The 27,213-nt window shown below is 41.4% G+C and overlaps 1 protein-coding gene across 2 annotated transcripts in view; it reads right to left on the bottom strand.

Moving 5' to 3' along the window:
* Positions 1 to 27,213, bottom strand: part of USP48 (ubiquitin specific peptidase 48) — a 170,461-nt gene that overhangs the window by 126,952 nt on the left and 16,296 nt on the right. Inside the window, exons 4-11 of one of the 2 annotated variants that reach the window (XM_030222113.1) lie at positions 25,355 to 25,482; positions 24,846 to 24,970; positions 23,438 to 23,546; positions 18,916 to 19,049; positions 14,542 to 14,624; positions 8,136 to 8,315; positions 5,423 to 5,560; positions 2,587 to 2,736 (exon numbers count right to left, since the gene is read on the bottom strand). In XM_030222113.1, the coding sequence (XP_030077973.1) occupies positions 2,587 to 2,736; positions 5,423 to 5,560; positions 8,136 to 8,315; positions 14,542 to 14,624; positions 18,916 to 19,049; positions 23,438 to 23,546; positions 24,846 to 24,970; positions 25,355 to 25,482 (1,047 nt within the window). The remainder of the gene's footprint in view (positions 1 to 2,586; positions 2,737 to 5,422; positions 5,561 to 8,135; positions 8,316 to 14,541; positions 14,625 to 18,915; positions 19,050 to 23,437; positions 23,547 to 24,845; positions 24,971 to 25,354; positions 25,483 to 27,213) is intronic. The other variant, XM_030222115.1, reaches the window with a different exon arrangement.

Here is a 27,213-nt window from a genome sequence, read left to right as displayed (position 1 = left end):
CAGTGGTTCTCAACCTTTCTTCTGTTGTGACACACCTGACAAGGTTCATGTATGTGACACACAGCGAATACTAAAATTCACAGCTGAAGCATGCCTAAATAGTTCATGGTTTAACTGTAAGTTTAGTATGAATTTGACTATCTCATATGAAAACGCTGTATGCAACACATCAGTCCCAGATTTCTCACTTGGCATATAACAAAACAAACATTTAAATTCTAGTGTCACCTCAGTAACAGCAACACAAAATCCCTCCACTGCCAGATACTGTGAAACAACACAAAAACCTGCAAATATGCTACTCAAAGCATTTGGCAAACAGAATCTAAGGATAGAAGACCTGTAATATATGTTCAGGTGGGGCTGGAGGCAGAACTTATTATTGGGGGTAGTAGGGAAGCAGAAATATGGACCAGTTACAGGAATTTCAAGAACCTGGTTCTCAAGATTGCTGGTCTTCCCAGTTTCCAGGCCCTGATGGTTGTAAAGGAAACACAGGCATGATTTCTACATCAAATTTGTTTGCGACACACCTACCACCTCTCTTGGGACACACACACTGATTGAGAACCACTGCTGCAGAGGGCTGTAGAGGAACTGAAACAGATGAGAATGGGTCATCTTGCCTGTGTTTCATGTAATGGGAGGGCTCAGGGTGGACCCACTTTAATGAGTCGCATATTTCAGGCAAACTCATACTACCTGTACTTCAGAGTTCGGAGTGTATATTTTTATATATCCTTGCCCTTTCCTGTATGTGAGCTATATGAAATGATTAATTTGGTTAAGACCAAATGAGCATTATAGTTGGGGGAAAAAAAAAGACTAAGTCCCTTAGAATACCTATTGTGGAGCACTGTGTGATGAATAATCACACTTTAGATTGTAAGCTCCTTCGAGCAGAGACTGTCCTTTGTTAAACTGTACAGCGCTGCGTAACCCTAGTAGCGCTCTAGAAATGTTAAGTAGTAGTAAATAGTAGTAGTAGTAATAATCACACTTTTGAAAATGCGCATTGGTGAGTGATAGGCCATGTGCAACCTCATTGGCTTTGGCTTGGAATGGGAATGGCTACTTAACTCTACAGAACAGTCCTGGAATTTGACCACTGTGGGCCAAATATTAAAAGGATTTATGCTCCTAAACTGGCCTCTCTGAAAATTTACAACAGCTGTCTACATTTATACTCAAAATTTCACTAAACTCCTAAATTTAGGAGAATAAAAGTGGGTGGCAACAGGGCCAGATTCAGGATGGGGATAAAATGTTAGGAGCTTAGCACTGATTTTCAGCACTAGGCTCATGGATCTAGGAATATGAAAAGCAGGTATAAATTTAAAAGCATAATTTTTAAGCATCTAAATTAGGATACATTTTCATCCGAAAACTTGGGCTAAGTTGACTGGAAATAGGGCACAAGTTTAGGAGGCTAACCTATGACCTTATCTTTTCCTTTTAATACTGGGCCCTGTAGGATCAACAAGATTAACTGTATGGAAACAGAGCATACATCGTATTATCACTAATACGATGAATTAATGGATTCATTGATTTTGGGAAAAATAAATGGATATTTAATGGGAAGTGCGATAGGTCTTTTGTGAATGGTTTGTAACAATTATGTGATTGGATCTTTAAGTCTGAACAGAACAAATAGCTACTTGAAATATCAAGTCCTGATCTGATTGGTTAATACTGATCATGTGAATGGCTTTTTAAAACTGAATAGCACTAATAGCCATATAAATTAATACACACTGTCACCATATTTTTCCAGTATGAGTAAAAATGGTGAATGTGGACAGGACTAAAGTTGAACTGGATGGTTCATCCTTGGACTGGCCAAAACATGATGATATGCCAGACTTGAAAGTGACAAATGAATGGTGGAGAAGTTCAAAATCCAACACTGTGAAGAAGCTTGATAATTATAAAGCAGATTGTTTTTTAATATTCAAATAATATTGATGTAGACCGTTGCAAATATTTATTTCATATGCATTCTTCAAAAACATTTATGGGGGAAAAAAAAAGAGGTTGTAGTTTGGACAGATGATTAGAAACATAAGCGGAGGTGGGGAGGGGTATGTGACATTTCAAGCCATAACCTATCTTGTGTGTATATGATAGTTCACTCTACGTTTATAACTAGTTTGAAAAATTAAAAATTCTTTGAACTGGTATTTGTAGTCCTGATATTTAATGGATTATGGTTTGATTAGGTTAAAGCACACACACAGGGAATGCTCCACTTATCTATCTTTTTTTCTTTAAAGAAACAATCTCACAACACAAAGATAACACTGAAAATCAACAGGTTGGGCTCTATTCTGCAAATGGGCTTAAAGGATAGACATGTCAATATCTAGAATCACACTGAGATTCCTTAAGGCCTTGGGCAAGTCAGTAGTTCCCATTGTTTCTGGTATCCATTTAAATTGTAAGCTTCTCTGGGCAGGGACTTGTGTACTTGAACACATATAATGCTGTAAACTACCTTGAGCATTACTTGGAAAGGTGCAATAAAAATGTAAAGTATTACAGTATGGCAGAGATTGTACAATACTAGAAAAATATCTTACAGACCAGCTCCAGCAGGTAACCTTTGGTAGAGCTCCTTCACCTCTTCATGTTTGGCTTTGCCCTTGTCCACACTCTGTTTACGCATTTCTGACATTTCAATACACCATTCCTCAAATTTGCAATTATCCAGTTCCACCAATTTCTGCAGAAAAGCTACAATGCAGGGAAAACACCATTATCTCATTATGCATCTCAAGGAGACATTTACCAAAGTGCATTTGGAAGTTCTGGAAGTAGATATTCACTGAATATGTCTGCTCTACCGATCATAGCAGGGAAGAGATGTAGATAAAGACTCAGTATAGGAATGACCAAGAGAGAGATCCCGATAACACTATTTCTTGTACGCTTCTGACAATGGAGTTGTTTTTTTTTTTATTTGCATGAAGTCTTTATTGACCAGTAATACAATATCCAACAAAGCAATACAGAATGAACCTCACCTTACGTTTCATGATAACTTAACACAAGTCATGCAAAACAGTTGGCCATTGCTAACACATCACGCCTCCCGTTGTTAACAATTTGGGTTCAGTATATTTCACTTGTGTGCAATTGTGCCTAAACACACTGCTTTTGCACTACTGCATGCAGGAGGTGTAGTTCAAATTTTCTTAGAGAAAAAATGGGAACCACAGGTCCCTGCATGCAGTGGGGCAAAACCAGGTTTGAAAGCCCACCTCTTTAACATTGCTTTTGACTCGTAACCACTCGCCTCCACCTACCCTCCTCTCTTCCTTCCCGTTCACATTAATTGATTTGATTTGCTTACTTTACTTATTTTTTGTCTATTAGATTGTAAGCTCTTTGAGCAGGGACTGTCTTTCTTCTATGTTTGTGCAGCACTGCGTACGCCTTGTAGCGCAATAGAAATGCTAAATAGTAGTAGTAAACACATATATAACCTTCAGAACTCCAGTCTTTATAAATTTTTAAACTTTTATTGAACATAACCTATACCCTTGACCTGCCCGCTATCCCAGCCTCCCCCCTCCCCTTGACAATGGAGTTTTAACTCAAATTCATTACTTCTACAATTTCACATCAGCCTTCTGCCTAGCTAAGGATCAAATTGCTTTGATGCACTACTTATTTTGCTTCACAGAACATGAAGTATTAACAGCAAGACAAAAATAAAGTAGTTCCAAAGGGTGACATCTCATATTCAGTCATCAAAGTGAAAGTGCCACAGGCCACAGAGAAAGAAAGAAAGAACAAGCACAGATTGCCGCATCCCAACCCTCTTCTTCTCACGTCATTTTTATTCTACTCTCCATTATCAAGATGTACACATCTGGAATTCTGTACCGATTACTATAAGGAAAATATGTTCTTATCCTGTGTTTAGAAAATGTTTAAAGATTTAGGGCCCGATGCACAAAGCTTACTGTGCTATTAACATTTGCTCTTGACTGGCTGTAGCCAGTCTAAAGCAAACATTATTTAGCCAGTAATGCACAAAAAGGTTTTCCGTGGCTCTAATATGTGCCATTAGCAGCTACCGAAAACCTTATGCAAATGCATTACAAGGAGCTCAATAGTATTAAAATAAGCATTCTGAGTAATGCACAGAGCGCCTACCTTTAGCGCAAAGAGTCCCTGGTGGTCCAGTGGACCCCAATCCCCCCACACAAAAAAACCCTGAGCACAAAATAAAGAGTTTATAACTGCTGTTTCTACCAGCTACAAATAACTTTTTAAGCTGTTTTAGTGATATTCAATTTTTATTTCATGATATTTATATATGCTTATGGGAAGCTTTCAAATAAATTAAAAAGTTGTCAAATAAGTAAAAAAAAGAAAAACAAAATTTGTTGTCCTCCATCTTTTAAGGCACTGCCTAACCAACTGGAACAGATTTAGACTTTTTACAGTTGGACCACGCATAGGCAGTCTTATTTCTAATAATCTTTTGCTATAGTTTTCAACAGCGTTTGCGATTGTTTTGGGTGTACTAAAACGGCAGCAAGCACCACCTACTGGCTTCAAGCCATATAATGGGCTACACAGGCTCATCCCCATCTCCTGTTTTCATCCAACCTCCTGCCTCCATCTTTTTACAGGTTTGGGGGGGGGGGGGGGGGGTCACAAGACCACCAGGGCCACTGCTGCTTTCTGGGAGGGGGTGTTGGTAAGTGGGCATGGGGGAAGGGTTCTCGGTCACTAGACCACCAGGGCAATTCTTGCTTTGGGGGGGAGGGCAGGAAGGGGGTTCAGGGTTTGCAATTCTTGCTTTGGGGGGATTGGGGAGATAAGGGGGGGGATCAGCGAGGGGATGGGGGGGATCAGCGGGGGGGCTCCACCAGAGATTCCTTTGCGGGGAGGGGGGTCGGGAAGGCACAGGGGGTTGGGTGCGGGGGGTCAGCAGTGGCTGTTGGGGTCAGGTCTGAATCAGGAACTGTCAAATGCATTTGACAGCTTGGAGCTGCAAACTGCGACTGATGTACAAAGGGGGATCGGTGCAGCTCATTTGCATGCGATCCCCTTTGTGCATTGGTCGCTGTTTGCGACTCGCTAAATTTTACCGAAGCAGCCGTATTTTACTTTGTGCATCGGGGCTCCCTCCTTTCTATCTTTTTTTTTTTTTTAAGGAAATACTCAAGTCAAGACACTTAAATTTTGCATAATTTTGGTCCAATGCAGACTACCATCTGCATTGAACTTTACAGTTTATGGAGACTGCATGACTATTTTGTACTTCATTGTATTGTCATTATCAAAGAAGTTGTACATATGGCCGCTATTTGAAATTAGGCAAATTAGACTAGTCAGTAAGCTGCAGTATGCAAGACTGGGGAACGATTCAATGAAAACAAAGTGGCAAAATGTAAATGCTTACCTGGCACTTCTACAACTTCAGTCTCTTTCTCCTGCAGTTCCTGTGTTTGCAATCTGTAGACCAACATGTAAGCATTTCGAGAACAGTGCGTTCCTTTCCCACATTTAGGTTTACGAGTTTGTGATTTAGAAGTTTCTGCTGAGGTAAACAAGGCATAAAAGTAATGTCTTACCACAACAATTACTTTATAAAACAAATACTTAGGCTAGCTTGATGGCTTCATGTCAGCACTGCCATGCAGAACATCTGTTTTGATCCCCTACTCAGGTTTTCATGTTAGCTGGGGATGCTGCCTTTGCAGCATTCACACCACCATGTGGAGATAGGGAATCACAGATTTACTTAAAGGTTTCATCTATAGGTTGAATTGAGGTCCATGATCGCAGGAATCCAGGAAAAGTCCTGGTGCACAGACCCTGATCCAAAATTGGTGCTGTAATGGTCAGACCACATATGCTTGGGAAAGGGAAGAGAGAAACAGAGAAAAATCTTTGCATAGTTGTGAATAATGGCTCATGTCAGATCCTAGCTTTGGCTCTGACTGAAAAGACAAATAAGGGAGCAGGAAGAAAATTGCCACATCAAAAAAATACACCAATTCTTACACAATGTTTTAAACAAATGGGTAAAGAAAGTGATAGCTTTTTTTCAAAACATTCTGAATACTTCAGACCATTCAATTTCTAACTATGCAGAGTGATGTACATGCAAAAGACTTAAATGAAATATTTGAATGGGATGATTTCACTGCTTTTATGCATATCTAGTATCTATGACATACAAAATTTCTTAGATTGGATCCTGAAGGCAGCAGATATTTGTTAACAGAGCAAAATGAATGTTTTTCTTTCAAAATTGTGCGGCACAATACGAGGTTGAAAACAGTCAACACAGCATCCAAATTTCCAGTGTGAGGATCCTCCTCAGATGGCAGAAGTCAAAAATCAAGCCCAGTGAGCAGCTAGATCATAGCTGACCAATTTTTTATTTCATTATGGATTATTTGTTCTGCAGTTTTATAATTGTTTCTTACTTTACAGAATGTTTTTACATGCACTGCTTGGATTGGATTTTTGACCAGGAAAGCAGTACATAAATGTATTAAATACATGGCACGGCAGGGAAACACTTCAAAAAAACTTCAATACAGTAATCATTTTAGGCCACAAAGATTTTAATCCAGCACAAAAGAATAGCTTCCTCTGTCAGAAGTACAATAATATCATATTTTACCCACTTTCTAGAACATAGTTATTCTAATATCACTGATTGTGCCGCTGCTGGAATAGAATGGATGCTCTACAAAGCAGGAACTAATGTTCAGACTCTGAGTTCTAGGTCCTGTTGGTGTCGCACCTCTTGCATTATCAGTTTGATCTTTTCTCCCCTTACAGCCCCTCTCTCTTCCCAGCTCTCCAGTCCAGATTTCCATCCAATTTTTCACTTCCCTCCCTTCCCCCAACATCAAAACTAATTACCAGCCTACCCCATGTGGACCTCTAATCCAAATTTTCCTCCTATGAGACGGTTTGTTATCCTGGCCTTTCCACCACCACTCTCAGGTGGCAATTTGTATGTTGATACAATCAGCTCAACTAGTGATAGATTTCTTGAGTAAGAAGCTGCTATGAAAGACGGTGTTAGGAACATCAATATTCTTGTAACGTTTTTGAAAATGGCTATATTACATAGTAGATGACGGCAGAGAAAGACCTGCACGGTCCATCCAGTCTGCCCAACAAGATAAACTCATATGTGCTACTTTATGTGTATACCTGACCTTGATTTGTATCTGTCATTTTCAGGGCTCAATCTGTAGAAGTCTGCCCAGCACTAGCCCTGCTCCCAACCACTAGCCCCGCCTCCCACCACCGGCTCTGTCACCCAATCTCTGCTAAGCTTCTGAGGATCCCTTCCTTCTGAACAGGATTCCTTTATGTTTATCCCATGCATGTTTGAATTCCGTTATCGTTTTTATCTCCACTACCTCCCGCGGGAGGGCATTCCAAGCATCCACCACTCTGTCCGTGAAAAAATATTTCCTGACATTTTTCTTGAGTCTGCCCCCCTTCAATCTCATTTCATGTCCTCTAGTTCTACCCACCTTCCCATCTACGGAAAAGGTTCGTTTGCGGATTAATACCTTTCAAGTCTCTCCTCATACGTCTTGTAACACAAATCCCATACCATTCTTGTAGCTTTTCTTTGCACTGCTTCAATTATTTTTACATCCTTAGCAAGATATGTCCTCCAAAACTGAACACAATACTCCAGGTGGGGCCTCACCAACGACCTGTACAGGGGCATGTCCTGAGGTGGATCATGTCTTCAGGTTTATAATGTCAAATGAATGACTCAACTGACAAATTGCACTGTGATTCTCATTCCTATCTATATTTCATAACAGATCATAAGTGATATTCCCCCAATCTTTTCATTACTTATGAAACAAAAATCCTAAATGTCCTTGTAAGAGGGGCTTATCTTTAAGTAAATACTACTAATATTTATGGATTAATTTTTCCATTGAACACCACCACAATGAAGTGGTCACAAAAGTCTACGTGCAAGTAATGAAACTAATTTTACTAATTATACATAATAAAAATAAACCTAAAAGGCTTCAAACTGAAATGAGTCAGTTATGACTTAAGATAAATATTTGTCAAAAAAGTTGTATTTTAAAATGGCACTCACAACTTAAAGGTTTTACCTAGATCTTCCTCAATCCCTAGTTGCAATTTCTTTCCTTCCATCTTTTCTATCTCTTCATCGTTAAATTTGTACCAGTCACCAGTCTGAGGGTCCTTCACATGAGCTATGTAGTGGCCTGAGTAGGCGCTCACACCACGATGTATAAGAACAGCACTCAATTCATATGAAGACTTGTCACCTAAAAAAGATGGAACAAGCACAATTATAAGACAAAGCAAAATTAGACTGACAAACCAAGCTTTTCACTTTGAAGACATGCACAGCAATCCTCCTCTTGATTACAGTGCATTCCCAGCTCAACTTTACAAGTCTGAAATAGAAATTTACAGCATAATTCACTCCACTAAAATCAGTCCCTCCCTTTCTGAATTTATTACCAAAACCCTTAGCCACCCACTCATCGTTCCGCCCCCAAACCCAGTGTAAACTATTGAATCCTGTTCCTCAAAGGTCTCTTATTGAAATTTATTTCGAAGTTTGCTATACCGCCAAATCTAAAATACAGATCTCGCGATTTACATAAAAACAAAATTAAACTGTACCAATACTCTTATATTCCACAACTACCTTTAATTTCTAGGCAGATAAAGCAAATGTACTCATCAGTAGCAGATGTTCTCCAAGGACAGCAGGCCAAGTATTCTCACAGCTGAGTGATGTCATCCAATGGAGCCCGGTGCAGACACCGACTAGCAAGATTAAATTAGAAGTTTCTAGCAGCATACCACTGCAAGTGCGCAGGTGCCTTCCCACCCGATGAACGAGCGTGGGTTCTCAGTCTTTTAAGAAAAGCTAAAGATTACAACTACAAGTGGATATGGGAGGGTACATAACAATACTTGCCTGCTGGACTCAGAGAATACCTGCTACAGGTGAGTCACTTTGCTTTCTCCGAGGACAAGCAGGCTGTTGTATTCTCATAGCTGGGAATCCCTAGCTATCAGGCTCACCAAAAACAACGATAGGACAATAGGGACTCGAAATGTTGATGCCTGAAAGTCAATTAACCTGAAACTATGTACATATTAGCTGTGAAGGTGCAGCACAGAACTGTAGAAAACTGGGCCTAGTGGGGTGGAGTTAGATTCTAGATACTGAACAAATTCTTCGGGACTGCCTGCCTGAATCAGCCGTTGCATCAGATACCCTGCTCAAGACAGAAATGAGATGCAAATGAGTGGACAGATGACCACATCACAGCTTTACAAATCTCCTCTATGGAGGCTGACCTCAAGTGGCTACTCAGCCATGACTGACATTAAGAGCTTCGACATGACCCTCTAGTCAGCCCAGCTTGGTCATAGTAACATAGTAGATGACGGCAGAAAAAGACCTGCACGGTCCATCCAGTCAGCCCAACAAAATGAACTCAAGTGTATACCTTACCTTGATTTGTACCTGTCTTTTTCAGGGCACAGACCGTATAAGTCATAAGTAAAGGAGATGCATTCTGCTAGCCAATTCAAAATTGTGTGTTTGCCAATGGCTACCACCATCTGGTTTGGGTCAAAAGAAACAAAAGCTAAATGGACTGTCTACAGCCTTTAGTCCACTCCAGATAGGAAGGCTAAGGCTCGCTTGCAATCCAAGGTATACAGTACGCTTTCACAAGGATAGGGAAAATGATGGTAGAACAATTGACTGGTTAAGACAGAACTCCAACACTAACTTACGAAGGAGCTTAGGGTACATACAGAAAACTACTCTCTTGTGGTGAAATTTAGTCCATGAAGTGAACTAGAGGCTGTACAGAGATGGGCTTACCTCACACATGTTCCTAAGCACTAATCGCACTTAGATGAACCCTTACAAAGTTGGTTTTCAAACCAGACTCAGAGAGGTGCAGGACGTATTCAAGCAGTTTTTCTGTAGGACAAGAAAGAAAATATAGGGCTTTGCCCTCACACCATACAGCAAACCTCCTCCACTTAAATGAGTAACACCTCTTAGTGGAGTCTTTCCTGGAAGTCAGCAAGATGTGAGAGACACCCTCCGGCAAATCTAAGGATTTGAATTCTACGCTCTCAACCTCCAAACCGTGAGGGCCATGGATTGGAGGCTGAGATGCAGAGGAGATCCCTGCTTCTGTGTGATGAGCATCAGAAAAAACTCTGATCTCCACAGATCTTCGGGGAACTATAGAAAAGGAAATCAGATATGCCTCAGCCAGTAATAGGATCATAGTTCTCAGTCCTGCTTCAGTTTCAGCAAAGTCTTCTTTATGAGAGGTATTCGAGAATACGCATACAGAAGACCCTGCCACCAATGTGTGGAAGGCATCTAATGCTAGTCTGCCAAGTGATCTGAGCTTGGAACAGAACTGGGGGACTTTGTTGAGAACACTGGCAAATAGGAAGTGCCCCACTCTCAGAAGATCTTACAGGCTACGCCCATGTTGAGAGACCACTCATGCAGTTGCAAAATCCTGCCCTGCTCAACTTGTCTGCCAGGCAGCTGTCCATTCCTGGTAGGTATGTGGCTTGGAGGACCATTCCTTGAAGGAGACTTCCTCATCCCCACTGCTTCCTGACACAAGGGGTAGGATCCCGTACCCCCCCCCCTATTTGTTCACATAGAACATTGAAACCTGGCTATTTCAATCAGAATAATTTAGTTCAGTAGCAGATCTCCGAAAGCCTTTAGAGCACTCCAAATGGCCCTCAGCTTGAGGAGGTTGATATGGAGATTTGATTCCTGAGCAGACCAAGTCCCTTAGATGTGACGTGCATCTACATGAGCTCCCCATCATAAGTTGGATGCATCCGTTGTTAGCACCTTTTGGGGAGGTAGAATCTGGAACAGTAGTACCACAGTGAAATTGATTCAAATTGTCCACCAGAGACAGGCTTAAGTCAACTCTGGTGGAATCTGGATTACATCAGCCACATGAGAACACTGGGAAGCTAGGGTCCATTAGGCCATGCTCAAATGGCGCCATCAAATTGGAGTGACAAGACGTGTACTGTTGAGGCCATGTGACCCATTAATTTCAACATTTGTCGAGCTGTGACCTGCTTGCTGCTGCAAACCTGTGAGACCAGCGTTATGGTTGCTTCTCTCGCTTGTGGAAGAAAAGCCCAAAACTGCAATGTATCGAGCAGGCTCCTATGTACTCCAATCAATGGACAGGGAGAAGGTAGGACACGGGGTAGATTATGATGAATCCTAATAATTCCAACACCTGAATAGTTAGGCACATTGACCCTGTCACTCTCTCCTGCAATGTGCCCTTGACAAGCCAATCATCCAGATTGGGAAACACATACACTCCTGGTGTGGATAAGTATGCTACAACTACCACTAGACACTTGGTTAACACCCTGAGAGCCGACACAAGGCGATACTGGTAGCAGTGTTTCCCTATTCGGAAACTGAGATACTCCCTGTGAATGGGAAGTATCAAAATGTGGCAATAGGCATCCTTTAAATAGAGTATAGCCAATCTTTTTCCTGAACCAGATATGGGTTTTCTAGCCCATTATAAACCATAAAGTTGTATTGCTATGTTTATCACCCTCCTCTCACCTATCCACCCCCATCCTGTTAGACTATCTCTGAAATGCTTTGATGTTCCCATGCATACCTCCTACCCATCCCCACCCTGTTAGACTGTCAATGAAATGCTTGGATGTTCCCATGCATACCTCCTACCCATCCCCACCCTGTTAGACTGTCAATGAAATGCTTGGATGTTTTACTTATATATACTGTCATCTACCACATTTGCTTATTTCCAATCTGACGAAGGGCAACCTTTGAAAGCTAATCAAGAAATGTATTAAGTTATGTCCAATAAAAAAGGTATCATCTTATTTTCTTTTCCATGTTTTATTTTGTTTGATTTCTATTGATCCTGAACCATGGAAAGAAAGGTACCTATGGAAATCATCCTGAACTTTCATTTGATCAGGAATTTGTTCAGAGCCCTTAGGTCTAGAATGGGATGAAATCCCCCCCCCCCCCCCAATAATTTTGGGCACAAGGAAGTACCTGGAATAGAATCCCTTCCCTTCTTCCCCTGGTGGTACAGGTTTGACCACATTGGCCTGTAGAAGGGCAGAGATTTCCTCTATGAGTACCTGGTTGTACCAAGAGCTGATGTACGATAAGAATATAAGAGTAGCCATACTGGGTCAGACCAATGGACCATCTAGCCCAGTATCCTGTTATCCAAACAGTGGCCAAGCCAGGTCACAAGTACCTGGCAGAAACCCAAATCATGGCAACATACTACAAATCCCAGGGCAAACAGTTGCTTCTCACATCTGTCTCAATAGTAGACTATAGACTTTTCCTCCAGGAATTTGTCCAAACCTTTTTTTAAATCCAGATACGCTAACCGCTGTTACCAGCTATTTTGGCAAAGAGTTCTAGAGCTTAACTATTGAGTGAAAAAATACTTCCTGCTATTTATTTTAAAAGTATTTCCATGTAACTTCCTCAAGTGTCTCCTAGTCTTTATATTTTTGGAATGAGTAAAAAATCGATCTACTCATTCTACACCACTCAGGATTTTGTAGACCTCAATGATATCTCCCCTCATCTGAAGAACCCTAACCGCTTTAGTCTTTCCTCATACAAGAGAAGTTCCATCCCCATTATCATTTCAGTTGATCTTCTTTGAACCTTTTCTAATTGTGCTATATTTTTTTTGAGATTCGACGACCAGAACTGAACACAATACTCAAGGTGCAGACGCACCATGGAGCATATAATCATTCATAACTCATATCTTTTGGGAGAGAATTCCACCATTTGGTATCCTGATACATAGACCCTGATGAATGTAACAATTTATAAACTATTTTCCTGCAGCTACGGAAATGAATAATCACATAATCCCTGTCACCTAACAGCACATTTCAAATGGGAAGCTCCACCATTAACATTTTTCATAGATTCCAAGAGCAGCACTATTTAGCCTCAGTAATGTTATGTAGTACCAAACAACTACAATGCAATTAAATGTTTAGGAGAGATACATTTCCTGCTCTGTTAATAGTTTTATTTTTTTTCCTATTTTTACTGGTTATAAATTTCCTCTAAATCTTAAAAAGGACCATCCCTCAACATGCCAGCTTAAAAATAAGAAAAGGCATACTTCCAATTAACCAGCACATGTCCATAAATTTACATTAATGTGTGACATTTTTCTAGCAAATTTTTCCTTTCTGCAATTTTGCTTGTATGGAAATGATGTGAATGTGAGTTTAAACAATGGTCAAATATGAAACAATGGAGGTAGACAGAATTATTAATTGTAAAGCAAATGAATTAGTATGGTTAATCACACTGGAGAAAACCAGTATCTAATTTTAAACATTAGCTTTCAAATTCTCAAATTAACAGCTCTATTCAACAGTTACCCCCAGGAACCAATGCTTTGACCACCCTTTAAACTCTTGGAACATTGAACAGGTCTTCTGGCTCACACTTTTCCTAGCTGCAATTATGTTTGAGAGAGGATTTTAATGTGCATTACGCAGTCCATTAAGTTCAATGTCTTGAGCAGTCATGATGACAAAGACCCACTTTGTTTAACTCCAACATGCATACTTAACAGAACCTTACTGATAACATCCTAAAGATTTTTTTAATATATTTTTTGCTGAAAAGGTCAAAGCATAACATAACTGCCAAGTTACTAACTAGTGCTAATATGAAAGAGACAAAATAAAAATTTCCTTAATTATTAATTTGTAAACATTCAAGATATCAATATCAGCAGGATTCATTAACATGTTTACCTCGTAACTACTAAAGCTCTATACAAGGCAATAACCCAAACAAGAATTGAAGGCTTTAGAATCTTAAATCTCCAGAAGACTGTCATTCAGGCAACTTTTATGACAAACACTGCTATCAAAAATGGACAACTGTTCCAAATACTAATAGACAGCAGGGTCAAAGAGTCAGAGGCAAAAACAGGTTTGCCCTACACATCAAGAGAATATTTGAACTAGTGTACCAAAAGAATTTAAGTATTGCCATACTGGGACAGACCAAAGGTCCCATCAAGCCCAGCATCCTGTTTCCAACAGTGGCCAATCCAAGTTACAAGTACTGGGCAAGATCCCAAAACAGTACATTTTATGCTGCTTATCCTAGAAATAAGCACTGGATTTTTCCCATTTTATGGACTTTTCTCTCAGCAAGCTATCCAAACCTTTTTTTAAACCACTCTACGCTTGGTCAGGCAAAGACATAGAAGGTAGCTCTGTTTGCACACCCTGACTGAGCACATCTACTATAGCATAAGAGAGGGCATAAACAGTCATTGGTTGATCACCTGATTTACCCAACTAGTTATGCTATAGGTGGTCTGAATTCTAAAACCTTTACTGCTTCCTTCATTTGCTACTCAGTTTACAATATGCTAGTTTGCTTCCTAATTATATTGCTACCTGTTTGTTCCATGAAAGGTCCCATATCAAGAATCTCAGAGAAACCAATGTAGGTGTTCAGTTTCTTCTTGTGGCCAGTTTGCCTGTTCAAGATAAAAAAAAATAAAAAAATAAAGGTTTTTACTATCCTTCCAACCATTTTATACAGCAGAAAAAAACCTGCAAATATCTAGCATGGAGGGGAGGGGAGGGGGGAGCGGCAATAACAACAAAGAAGGTTTTGACTGGGTAACAACTAATTTATATGAATAAAAAGCCTACCTGAAAACTGCCCACTCTTTAATAAGAGTGCATGCTACTCCACAGTATGCATTGCAAAGTTGCTTACCTTTAACAGGGATTCTCCATAAACCACAGCAAAATGCAGCCACACTAAATGGATGGATGTCATCTGATGGCTCTACCATACCTCCAGAAAACCTTTAAAGTTCTCCTGAACATGCATAAAAGTTCTCACACTGGTGCTTGCTTCCACTTCCTGCTCAGTTGAATTAACAGGGAAAGGTAGGATGTCAATATAGCCGCATTTTGCTGCTGTCTACAGAGAATACTGTTAGAATAAGCAACTCCACTTTCTTTGTCAACATGCACAGAATACGCAGGTGAAGTCAATAGTGATTATCTAGCAGAGGAAGTCAGAAACCCAAAATACTCATTCCTTATGGGCAGCTGGAGATGATAGGAAAGGAAAAATTATGTCTTGCCTAATTTTCTTTCCATTAGTCGCAACAGATGAGTCCCTGAAGAGTCGTTTATGTCCGTCTACTAGCAGGTGGAGATAGAGGAAACAAGGCTAAACTCTGTTGTCATAGGACAGTCCTTTCCTCAGTCAGCCACTTTTTTGCTAACAAAGCAATAAAGGCAATACTACGTAAAATAACTTCTCCTTCCTCACAATATCCAAGGAACCACCATCAAATCAACAACTGTAACCTGCAGAACAAGTCAAAATCGAAAAATCACAGCAGGGCAGGAAAACCAGATTCATCTGTTGAAATTCATTAAAGAAAATTACCAGGTAAGACAATTTTCCCTTCCATTACATCTAGCAACAGATGAGTCCCTGAAGAGTGGGATGTACCAAAACAGTCTTCAAGAAGGGTGGAAACCCATGACTGCAACAGAAAGCATGGACACACCGAAGACCGCATCCAAGTGATAATGCTTCAAAAAAGTGTATGACAATCAAGTTGCCAAACGGCAAATCTCTTCCAGAGAGCAGGTTTGCAACTCCACCCAGGAGGTCAACATGGTCTAAATAGAGTGCGCTCACAGAGAAATGGGTGGTGACTTGCCTGCCAACACACAGGTGGAAGAAACGGCCTCTTTAGGATAGCGCACCACCAATGTCTTAGACGTGGACACCCCATTGTTTGCACCCGCAAACAGCATAAAGATGACCAGAGCAGCAAAACTCATTGACAATCTCCAGAAAGTGGAGTAGCACCTGTCATACACTGAAAGCCCAAACATCCAGAAAGTCTTTGCCACAGTCCTCCTGGCAAAAAGAAAGCAAAAATCACTGGCTGGTTCAGATGACAAGTGGAGACCACCTTCGGCACAAAAGAAGGAACTGTTCTAATATATACGCTCAACTCCGTAAAACAGAGAAAGGAGTCCCTACATGAAAGTGTCTGCAACCCAGAAATCCATCTCACAGACACAATAGCTACCAAAAAGAAAGTCTTCAGCATGAGATCTTTAATGGAGACCTTCTGAAGAGGCTCAAAAGGGGCCTTTTGGAGAGCCTTCAGCACTAGGTTGAGACTCCAGGCCGGACAAGGGGCGTGCAAGAGGGGCTTAAGATGGACAACCTCCTCCAAAAAAAACGAATTGCATCTGGGTTAGCGGCCAACAAGGAGTGAAGGAGGCACCCCCTGAAAAGACAAATCAACCTCTTGAACCCGAAAGGTGTTATACGCCAAATCCTTCTTAAGACCCTCCTGCAGGAATGCCAAAACCTGAGGCAGACACAACTGGAAAGGTGAAACAGCCCAATCCATACACCAAGCCTCAAAGACCCTCCAGATGCAGCCATAAGCCAGAGTAGACCTCTTGCATGCCTGGAGCAGGGTAGAGAGATGACAGCACCTAAACAGCCTTTCCGCCTCAGCCATGCCCGCTCAACAGCCAGGCCTCAAGACCAAAGGGGACAAATCCTGTATGAGAGAGGGCCCCTGTCCGAGAAATCCAGGAACCAGAGGCAGATGGAAGGGTCAAGCCACCAGAAAGCAAATCAGATCTATGTACCAAGGTCGCCTGTGCCAGCCCAGGGCTATGAGAATCACCCTGCCTGGATAATTCTGAATATGAGGCAGCACCCGGTTGATCAGTCACGGGGGAAACATGAAAAAAAGATCCAAAGCCAATCAGGGCTGGAGCAGCACATCCAGGACCTCTGACTCTACCTCCTTTCTTCTACTGGAAAAGTGAGGGACCTTCGCGTTGTGCCTGGATGCCATGACGTCTAGACCCGGAGTCTCCCCATCTCTGCACAATCAACGCAGAGACTCTGCTGGACAGCTCCCACTCTCCTGGGTCCAGCGAGTTCCTGCTCAGAAAGTCCACTTGGACACTCAAAGTGTATGCAATGTGCAAGGCCAAAAGCAGCGGTACATGGGCCTCTGCCAAATGCACAAACAACTGGGCCTCTAAAGCCAGCAGCACACTCCAGGTACCCCCCTGATGGTTGATGAAAGTCATCACAATCAGACTGTCCAACAAAATTTGGATCGGATGTCCCCGTAGGAGAGGCTGAAAGGCCATGAGCAAGGCGCACCACCCTAAGCTCTAACCAACTGATCGGCCAGCCAGACTCCATGGGAGACAAAAACTCCCTGAGCACTATGATGGGCGAACAGGCCCCCCCCAGCCAAAAAGGCTCACACCAGCCAGGCCAGAGTGGCCAGGGGCATTCACCTGCAGAGACTGGATACCTGAGGCCACCACAACATGCTGCGCCTCACCTGTGGTACTGGAAATGATATCCCAGCACTGCAAAGTGCAAGAACCGCTGACGGAGAGGCCAAATGGGAATGTGCAAGTATGCCTCCTTCAGATCCAAGAAAGCAAGGAACTCCCATGGCTGAACCACTGCTATAACCAAGTGCAAAGTCTCCATACGAAAATGTCACTCTTGTAGAAACTCGTTGACCCACTTGAGATCTAGAATCAGACGGAATGACCCATCCTCCTTCTGAACCACAAAGTCGATAGAGTACCAGCCCTGATCTTTTTCCTGCTCTGGTAATGCCTGGCACTTGGTAAAGGGCCTTAAACTGTGACTCGAAGAAAAAAAATCTGCATTTGGAGCAGAGAACTAACTTTTATCCGTCGCAGACAACACCCAAGACCCACTTTGTCAGATGTGATGTTGGTCAACTCTTCAAAGTAATCAGTAAAGCACCCGCTGATCGCCCCCCAGTGAACAGCAGATCGGCACCCCATTGTTGTGCAGGTCTAGGGGCTGGGGAGGCTCTGACTGCCTTTGTGGAGCTTCTGTTCTCAGTCCGAAAAGGCTGCCTGTGCTGATACTTGGGCCTCTGAAAGGACTGAGACCGCCCAGACCTGTACCAATGCATATCCTTCAGTAGTGACCGTGATTTTGTCCTGGTCAGGTCAGAGTGGGGCCTATCCTCTGGATTCACCCAAGTCCTTGACCAACTTTTCCTGATCCTCGCCAAAGAGAAGTCTATCCCAAAAGGGAAGTTTGGTCAGGCACTACTTGGAACTCACATCCGCTGCCCAATGCCACAGCCACAGAAGTCAACAGGCCATCATCACCGAGGCGATCTATTTGGCTGAGGCGTGGAGGTAATCATAGAAGAAGTCTGCCAAGTACACCAGACCTGTTTCCGAGAAGGTCACCTGCAGAGCCGTAGCAGAATCAGAAATTGCCAAGCCACCTGCAGAGCCATGGCAGAATCAGAATCTGCCAGGGTACCTGCAGAGCTATGGCAGAATCAGAATCCAGCAGGACACCTGCCACTTACTGAACCCAGCATAAGCATGCATGAGCTGCATGGGAACCACACACCGAAACCTGCAACCAGGCTGCCACCTGAAAGGGCAACTTGAGAGAGGAGACTTCAAATTTCCTATCCTGTACATCCTTAAGGGCAATGAAGCCCTCTACAGGTAGCATTGTCGTCTTCGTGACCATCACCACCAGAGCATCCACCTTGGGCAGCTGAAGCTTAACCAGCTCCTCTGGAGAAACAGGATACAATTGGGCCATGGCGCGAGCCACTTTCAAATCCATTTTCAACCTGATCCTGTTATCTGGAGATCTTTAAAAAACGAAAATTAAAAACAACTTTTCTCAAGTTCACACTATTAGAGTTCTAGAAAGAAATATACAAAAGGTTAGCTTACCTGTCAAAAACAAATCGCATGAGCTGCAGATTGAGTGTTGGTGGAAGATTGAGAAGACGGATTTTTCTTGTTGCATTTTGTTTACTTTGACAATTTTCACAGAAATAGCGATTGTCTCCTTCTAACTTTTCCTCCTGAATAACACAGAAAAAAAAACACAAAAATAAACTTCAATCAAAAATCTGACCATTTAATTTTCTAGTCTTTAAAGTTCAGAATGCCAAAGCAAAGCTAACAGTGAAGAAAGTACAGTTATGCCTTATCTAATAACTATTTTTCCTTGAGTCCTACTAGAGCAGTGGAATATACCCTCTCTCCAACAGGGGGAGACAGAGCAAATTCTTGCTTTATTCACTACACGTTCAGTGCAACAGGTGTCCTGTCAGTATTCTTTCAGCAGCTGTCTACATTGTCAAGTCAGATGTTATTGCCTACCACCCATTGGTTTACACTCATATCCACACATTCCACCATTATGAGGCTGCTATTGCCTGTTTAACATCCATTTTTTAATCATTCCCATAATAAATGAACATTATTTTATCTGTCCTGTTTTGTCTTGAATAAATTGTAACCTCTGCCAAGCAGGGACACTCATGTGATATTGTACAGTGCTGTGTACTTCTAGTAGCATTACAGAAGTAAGCAGTAGTAGTAGTAATTATTTTTTTTAATAGTGCAACCCGCTGTGTCTCCCCCTCTCTCTCTCTCACTGCCAGTATTTTTGGACTGGTCTCACTAGACTCAAGAAATGACAATTATTAGTTGTCATCTGACAGTGATACAGTTGATTTATGCCATGAGCATAGTTTACTTATTTATTTATAACATTTATACCCCACATTTTCCCACCATTAACAGGCTCAATGTGGCTAACATCAGTCCATATAGGCAATCGCCAATCCAGTAAACAAACAGACAAAGTATTGTAAGGTGAATAGGAAGGATAGTAATTATAAGGGACAAGGGAAAAGAGGGGTAGGGTAATAGAGTCCATGAGGTCCATAAATTAGTTATATTCCAAGAATTATGGATTTAAGACGGGTCCATTATGGTAAGCCTTTCCAAATAAGCTGGTCTTAAGAGATTTCCTGAAGCTCAGATGATCATGAATGATTTTCACAGATCTAGGTAATGCATTCCATAGTTGAGTGTTAATAAAGGAAAAGGTGGAAGAATAAGTGGATTTATATTTGAGACCATTACAGGTAGGATGATGTAGGTTTAAATATGAGCGAGATGATTTTAAGAATTCCTAGATGGCAAATTGATAAGGGTATCCATGTAACCTGGGGCTTCACCATAAAGAATTTTATGGACCAGGGTGCAAATTTTAAAAGTATTTCATTCCTTTTCTAGAAGCCAGTGTAGTTTCTCACGAAGGGGTCTAGACCTGTCAAATTTTGATTTTCCATATATTAATCTGGCTGCTGTATTCTGGGCGGTTTGGAATTTCTTTAGAAGTTGTTCTTTGCATCCTGCGTATATTCCATTACAGTAGTCTAGGTGGCTTAGTACCAGTGATTGAACTAGGTTACGAAATATTTCTCTGGGGAAATAAGGTTTTATCCGTTTTAGTTTCCATAGAGAGAAGAATATTTTCTTGGTGGTGGAGTTTGTTTGATTCACGAGTGATAAGTTACGATCAACAATTTTTAGACTCTCAGAGACCGGAAGGGTAAGATCAGGAGTGATTAAGGTTGAGGGTTTAAACTTATTATAGGGAGAAGAGGTGATAAGGCAATGAGTTTTCTCCATATTAAGTTTTAATTTAAATGAATTTGCCCAAGTGACCATGGTGTGTAATCCAAGCTTAATTTCATTGGAGATTTCAGATAAATCATTTCTGAATGTAATGTAGATAGTGACATCATCAGCATAGATGAAAGGGTTAAGGCCAAGCTTGGATAGGGACTTGGCCAAAGGAATCAGCATTATGTTGAAGAGTGTAGGGGATAGAGGCAAGCCTTTAGGGACACCACAATCAGCTTTCCATGGCAGTGATAGGATTGAATTGGATTTAACTTAGGTTAAAAAGCCCTTCAACCATCTTAATACATTACCGCTAGTCCCGAAGTAATCAAGAAGTTTTAGAAGGATTTTATGGTTCACTACCCGAAGTGCAAAGGAGTGAAATATAAATTAACATATGCATCCAGTTTCTCCTATATAAGTACGTAAATATGGAATGAACTACCTAAATCAATAAAAACAACACGACATAAATAATTTCCGTAAATTATTGAAAACTAACTTATTCACCAAAGCATATTACAATAATCCATCCTAAATACCAGTTAATCAAAATTTTACACCGAGCCTTCACTAAACATAATTCTGTACTTCCCAATTGTCCATACTAATCAACAAGATTGACGTTTAACTTTCCTGATTGTCCAAGTTAATCTATCACGATTGAAGTTAATCCAACACTTTTTATACCTGTATACCTAATCCTCTCTCTCTCCTTCAACTTAAATATGTATTTCTCTTCCGGAATTGGTGATCACCATTATGGAAAATGTAAGCCACATTGAGCCTGCAAATAGGTGGGAAAATGTGGGATACAAATGCTACAAATAAATAAAAGCACTCGACATGTCGAATTGTAGAAGAAGAATACTTTTTCATATAGCTATTTCCTGTTTGAAATTGGACAAGAGCATGATGTGCACAGTTTCAGTGCTATGGAGAGAGTGGAATCCCGATTGTGATTCATGCAAAATGGAGAACTTATCCAGATATTGATTGAGCTGTTTGGTTACCACGCTCTCCATTAATTTTACAAAAAGTGGAATAGATGCAACTGGACAATAATTACACAGCTCATTACTTTTTTTCTTGGAGTCTTTGGGTATTGGTGTAAGTAAGATGTTTCCATGGGCTACAGGGAAGAAACCATTTTCAAGCATGAAGTTTAAATGTTGTGCAATAAAGCAGTTTGATCTTCCGGTTCCTTCTTTCCCTGCTCTTGTCCTATGGCTGTGCCCCTTCTCCCTGCTGATGTCAGACGCCACCACTTTATCAGCTGAGCTCTCCCTAGACTCCTTGCTTAGGCTTCTACTTTGGTAGGTGCTACTTGCTCAGTAGCGCGCTTCTCCTCTACTTTGTTCCTCATTGCTGACTTAGCCTGTACCTGGATTACTCTCGTGTCTGCTGCCTGCCTACTGACTCTGCCTGTACCTGGATTACTCTCGTGTCTGCTGCCTGCCTACTGACTCTGCCTGTACCTGGATTACTCTCTTGACCTGCTGCCTGCCTATTGACTCTGCCTGTACCTGGATTACTCTCTTGACCTGCCTACTGACTCTGCCTGTACCTGGATCACTCTTTTGCCTGCTGCCTGTCTGGCCGTCACGTTCATCACCCCGCTTCCTGCTCTATCTTGTAAGCCCTGCAGGCCGCCCGCACCTAGGGGGCTCAACCTCTGGGGAACGGCGCTCAGAACAGGTGAAACCCAGGGTTGTCCAGCCACCAAGCAGAACTTGGTCTGAGTACCGGGCTCGGCAGCACTGTACTTGGTACAAGAACTCACAGGTCTGATATTCTCAAAGAAAAATTTTTTGCCCAGACTCAAAGGCATCCTACAGAATCAAAGAGGAGGGAAGAAAGAAGCTCTGTGCCACAGAAGCATAAACAACAACCTCCTAAGGCATCGGCTCTGCTCAACAGTAAAGCCCAGGCAAATTAAGCTTTTAATTGCCTTCCTTTACCTGGGGCACCAGCTACCTTCTCTAATGGAGACAGAGCAAATACTGACAGACTACCTGATGTAAGAACATATAGTGGATGGAGCAGGAATTTTGTCTCCCCCTGCTGGAGGGAAGGTATAACCCGCTGGTCTTGAAAATTCAAGCCCAGTCCAAGGGAACTTGCAATGCTGTTTTAAATAACTATGGACTATGCATAATTATAAAGCACATGAGGGCACTTGAATCTCTGTATTAACCTCTCCCATTACTAGAAGTTGTGAGTGCTTCATTATGCAGATACACAACAGGATACAAATTAAAAGAATTCAGAAGCACACCTGAGAAATATGTTGGAATCCTTTACTGCACAACATGTTATTAATTTACAAAAAGGCATTGTTGGTCTTTAGAAATAAGCAAAAAATTCTAATCTTAAATTACATTGTGAATTTATGAACTAGAAATATTGATTACAGCCAACTTCTCTTTTTTCAGCACTCTCTAATTTATCCCTGCCCATTGTATATCCTCCTCCTTCTCTAATGGCCATCTCCACTTGGTCCCTATTATACTCTTTTTAAATCCTCACCTTCCCTACATACTAACTTCACAATTCCTACCTTAGACAGAATGCATTGGTTACAATCTATTCTAATTGGCCACTAGTCAAGCAGTCAGGAAAAGATAATACTTTAACAAGTAGTTCTAGGTTAGAAAATAATGGCAAACGAATAAATTTTCACTAAAAGGAATAATAGTTTAAAAGTGATCACAAAAGAAGTACACATGGTAACAAGTCAAAATGTTGAAAATATACAGAAATTAAGAACCTTAAGAAACTCTGTGATACAGTCTGCTAATTGTTTGTGCCCTTGGATATTCAACTCCAGTTCATAAAACCGGGATATGAGTTTGGACTCTCTGCCACACTGGTTGCAACTGCAATACAAAACAAAAAATATATATACGTTAAAACCATTTAAAAAATAAATCCTTTCAATTTGTTTTATTCCAATAAACTGTATAAGGTATTTTACTAAACACTTTATACTACCAGATTCCTTGAGAGTATTAACCAACTTCTCTAGGAATCAAAGAATTATTTCATAACCAAAGGCAATAATTTAATGTATGGGTCCCAAAGTCTTGGCCTCCAGGGTTCCAAGCTAGTCTGGGTTTCAGGATTTCCACAATGGATATCCATAAGATAATATTTGCATTCAATGGAAGCAATGCATACAACTTGGCTTATGCATATTCATTGCAACCAGCCTGAAAATCTGACTGGTTTGTGGCCCTCAAGAACTGGACTGGGCACTCTTGGTTTACTGGATTCTATTTCATGTAATCATGTAAAAGAAAATCAAAACAGTAGACTAGTGGAATTGACTGTTTAAGGCCAGGATAGGCAGCCCAGTGGTGGTCTGGAGTGTCTTTACACCTCTGTGGTTGGTGACATCAGACGTTTGGAGAACAGGACAGCAGCCTGAAATGCCTTTGGGTCTCTGTGATCTTTGGGGGTGGGGGTGATCATCTGTGCTGCAGTACGTCTCTCTGAGCAAGAGTAGGGGGTATGCAGGTGCTTGCAGCATGAGAAGTGTGAAGCAGTAAGACTTCTGTTTCCTCAGTGGCTCTTGGGCTCTAACTGGAGTTTTTCTGCTGATGGAAAGACCCACCACATTGGGCTGCACCACTCCTTACACTAGTAATGACATCAATGAACTGTCACTGTTCTCTGCCACCATCTGCTAGTCAGGGGTATTACCCACTCATCTGGACTGGTCTAGTGGGATAAGGAATGCATTTATATGTACCTATGAACACTAATATTTTAGATTTGCTATAACCAATCTGGACAATCCTTTTACTGGATTGAAAAGGCAGGGTATAAATCCATGATACCCTTAAGGGGCAATCACTTAGAACAACTTTCTTTCCATCTAATGGTCGACAGACATAATCCACTTGTTCTGGACTAGTCTAATATGGATGCTACAAAACAGAGAATTACCAGTCTGGAAATCTATCTTCATTCTAAACATTTTGCTTCTCCAAAAAGAATGGTAACTGCGTTTCTGACCCACCCCCTCTATAAATGCTGCCTGCCTTCTCCTAGCAATCTAAGCTGCAGCAATTAAAACACTTATGACAACAAGCATCTTTGGAAAGTATAGTTTAATTGCACCCCAAAATCAAGCACAAGATAAATAGTTACAAAAAACCTTAGCTTCTACTTACACAGTAACATATGCATATTGTCCACAGAACTGTTTCTGGATGATATTTCGCACATCTGGATTTTTCTGTTTGGACAACGTATCCTCCAACAATGACATGAAGAGCTTAGAAAATTCTTGTGCATCCTAAGAAAAATACATTGAAGGGGTGTAAAAAAATAAAGGACTAGTAGCTCCCTCTCCTCTCTCAACTGGTAAAGGTGAAAGTTCTGCAACAAATGTCAAAAAGAAAAGGGTGGCAGTTCGATCCTAGTAACTAACACCATCCTATAACACATAAATACTGAGTCAATGGTGGAAAGATCCTTCCACCAGGCATGTGACAGGTTATGTTATCCATCAGTTCAAATACCAGACATACTTATTCTCATGAAAAATAAGTATATTTTCAGATCCCTAGCCACTCATATAAACCATAGAGTTTTAATTCTACTGCATTCTTCACTGTGATATAATGCTCACAAATAATAAGCTCAATACAAATTGTTTTGGCTTTGTATTTAAAATTACCTGCTGCTGTCCAGTATCCAATCCCAGTGCTCTAACAAATCCAGATGGGTCAATATATCGTCGATTGCTGCTCTGTAGCAATGCGAACAAGTATTGCAAGTGTTCACAAATTGTTTGAGGTTCATATTCTATTAAAATAAACCGAAATCTTGCTTGTAAATCGCTGTCAAAGCCTGTTATTTATTACAAAAGTTATGGTGTAAATCCAACTATATAAATGAGCTGTGACCGACTTCTGCGCATGCGTCACTTCACAGGTCTCTCCTGAGCCACCCAGCGATTCTCCTCTCTCCCCTGTTCCACCCCCCCCCCCCCCCCCCCCCCCCCAGCGATTCTCATCGCTCCCGATTACCTCTGTCGAAGCGGCCGCGTCATTGAAAGCCCTGCTCATCTCCAGCCTTCCCTTTGAGTTCGTTCCCTCAGAGTCCCACCTTCTGACGTCATTTCCTCTTTCCAAGAGGGCAGGACTCTGAGGGAACGAACTCGAAGGGAAGGCTGGAGATGAGCAGGGCTTTCAATGACTCGGCCGCTTCGACGGAGGTAATCAGGGGAGCGAGGAGAATCGCTGGGTGGCTGGAGGGGGGGGGGGGCAGGGGAGAGAGGAGAATCACACACACTCTCTCTCTCAGACATACTCGCACCCAGTCTCACTCTCTCTGTCACACACACTCGCACATTCACTCTCTCTCACACAGTCACTCTCACACACTCTCTCTCAAACATACACACTCTGAGGAAAACCTTGTTAGTGCCCGTTTCATTTGTGTCAGAAACGGGCCTTTTTTTACTAGTAGCTATATATTTTTCTTTATTAAATCCCATGGACCCTAGGAACTATGGGCTCTCTGACCAAGAGAACTGAAGAGAAGTCTCCTTTAAGCATTACCCTCAACTTCAGGGGTCATTTCAGTAATAGCAGCCATCTTTCCTCCCTCTCCAAAATCAAGAATATTGGTCTCATGTTACATTGATTTCCTACAAGCCCTGTTGAACAGACTGGCCCATTCAAGCTTTTTGATTCTATTAGATTAAGGATGAAAATATAATACAGTTTATACACAATTTAATTATCAACTTTTACAGGGATAGTGAAAAAGGTCAAGGTATATTATTTAGTAGATACAACTAATCCTACTAATTATTTTGTAATCCTTGCATATAGCAGGGTTTCCCAAACTTATCCTGGAGACCAAAGATCAAATTTTTTCATACCTCTTAATTTCCTTTCCTTTAGTCTGGATATAACAAAAGAGAGGGAACGAAGTACAAACTAAAGTCCAAACAAAAAAAACAGCACCACGGGCCTTTAAAAATGGAACACAGTTCTTTAATGAATGAGTTGTTTTTTTTGTTTTTTCTTTCCTTTAGTCTGGCCATACCATTCAGAAATACTGGGTTGTTATCCCCGCCTAAAGCAGATGGAGGCAGATTTTTCCCAGTGACATCACCAGTACCAAGGAGCTGAGAAAGACAGAGATCCCCATGAATCCCAATAACCACAATCTTCCTAGGAAGGATCGGGATGGTACAGCCAGTCTAAAGAAAAGGAAATTAATAGGTATGACTAAATTTAACCTTCTTTAATGTTTTGGCTGCACCATCATGAACCAGTGGGATGTACCCAAGCAGAACTCACAAGGCGAGGAACGACAAGGCCCCCCTGAACGACAGCTGTGCCAAAGTTCAAGCAAGTTCTGGTAGCACATACAGTCAGTAATGTTTCACAAAAGAATGAAATGACGACTAAGTTGCCACCCTGCAGATATACTCTGAAGACACTGCCCGGGCCACCGCTGAGGAGGCTGCCTGAGTCGAGTAAGCTCTCGACCCAGGAGACATTTATTCCTGCAAATGTAAGT

Source organism: Microcaecilia unicolor, chromosome 13 (genome assembly GCF_901765095.1).
Source record: "Microcaecilia unicolor chromosome 13, aMicUni1.1, whole genome shotgun sequence".
NCBI lineage: Eukaryota > Metazoa > Chordata > Amphibia > Gymnophiona > Siphonopidae > Microcaecilia > Microcaecilia unicolor.
This window is presented reverse-complemented; position numbering and strand designations above follow the sequence as displayed.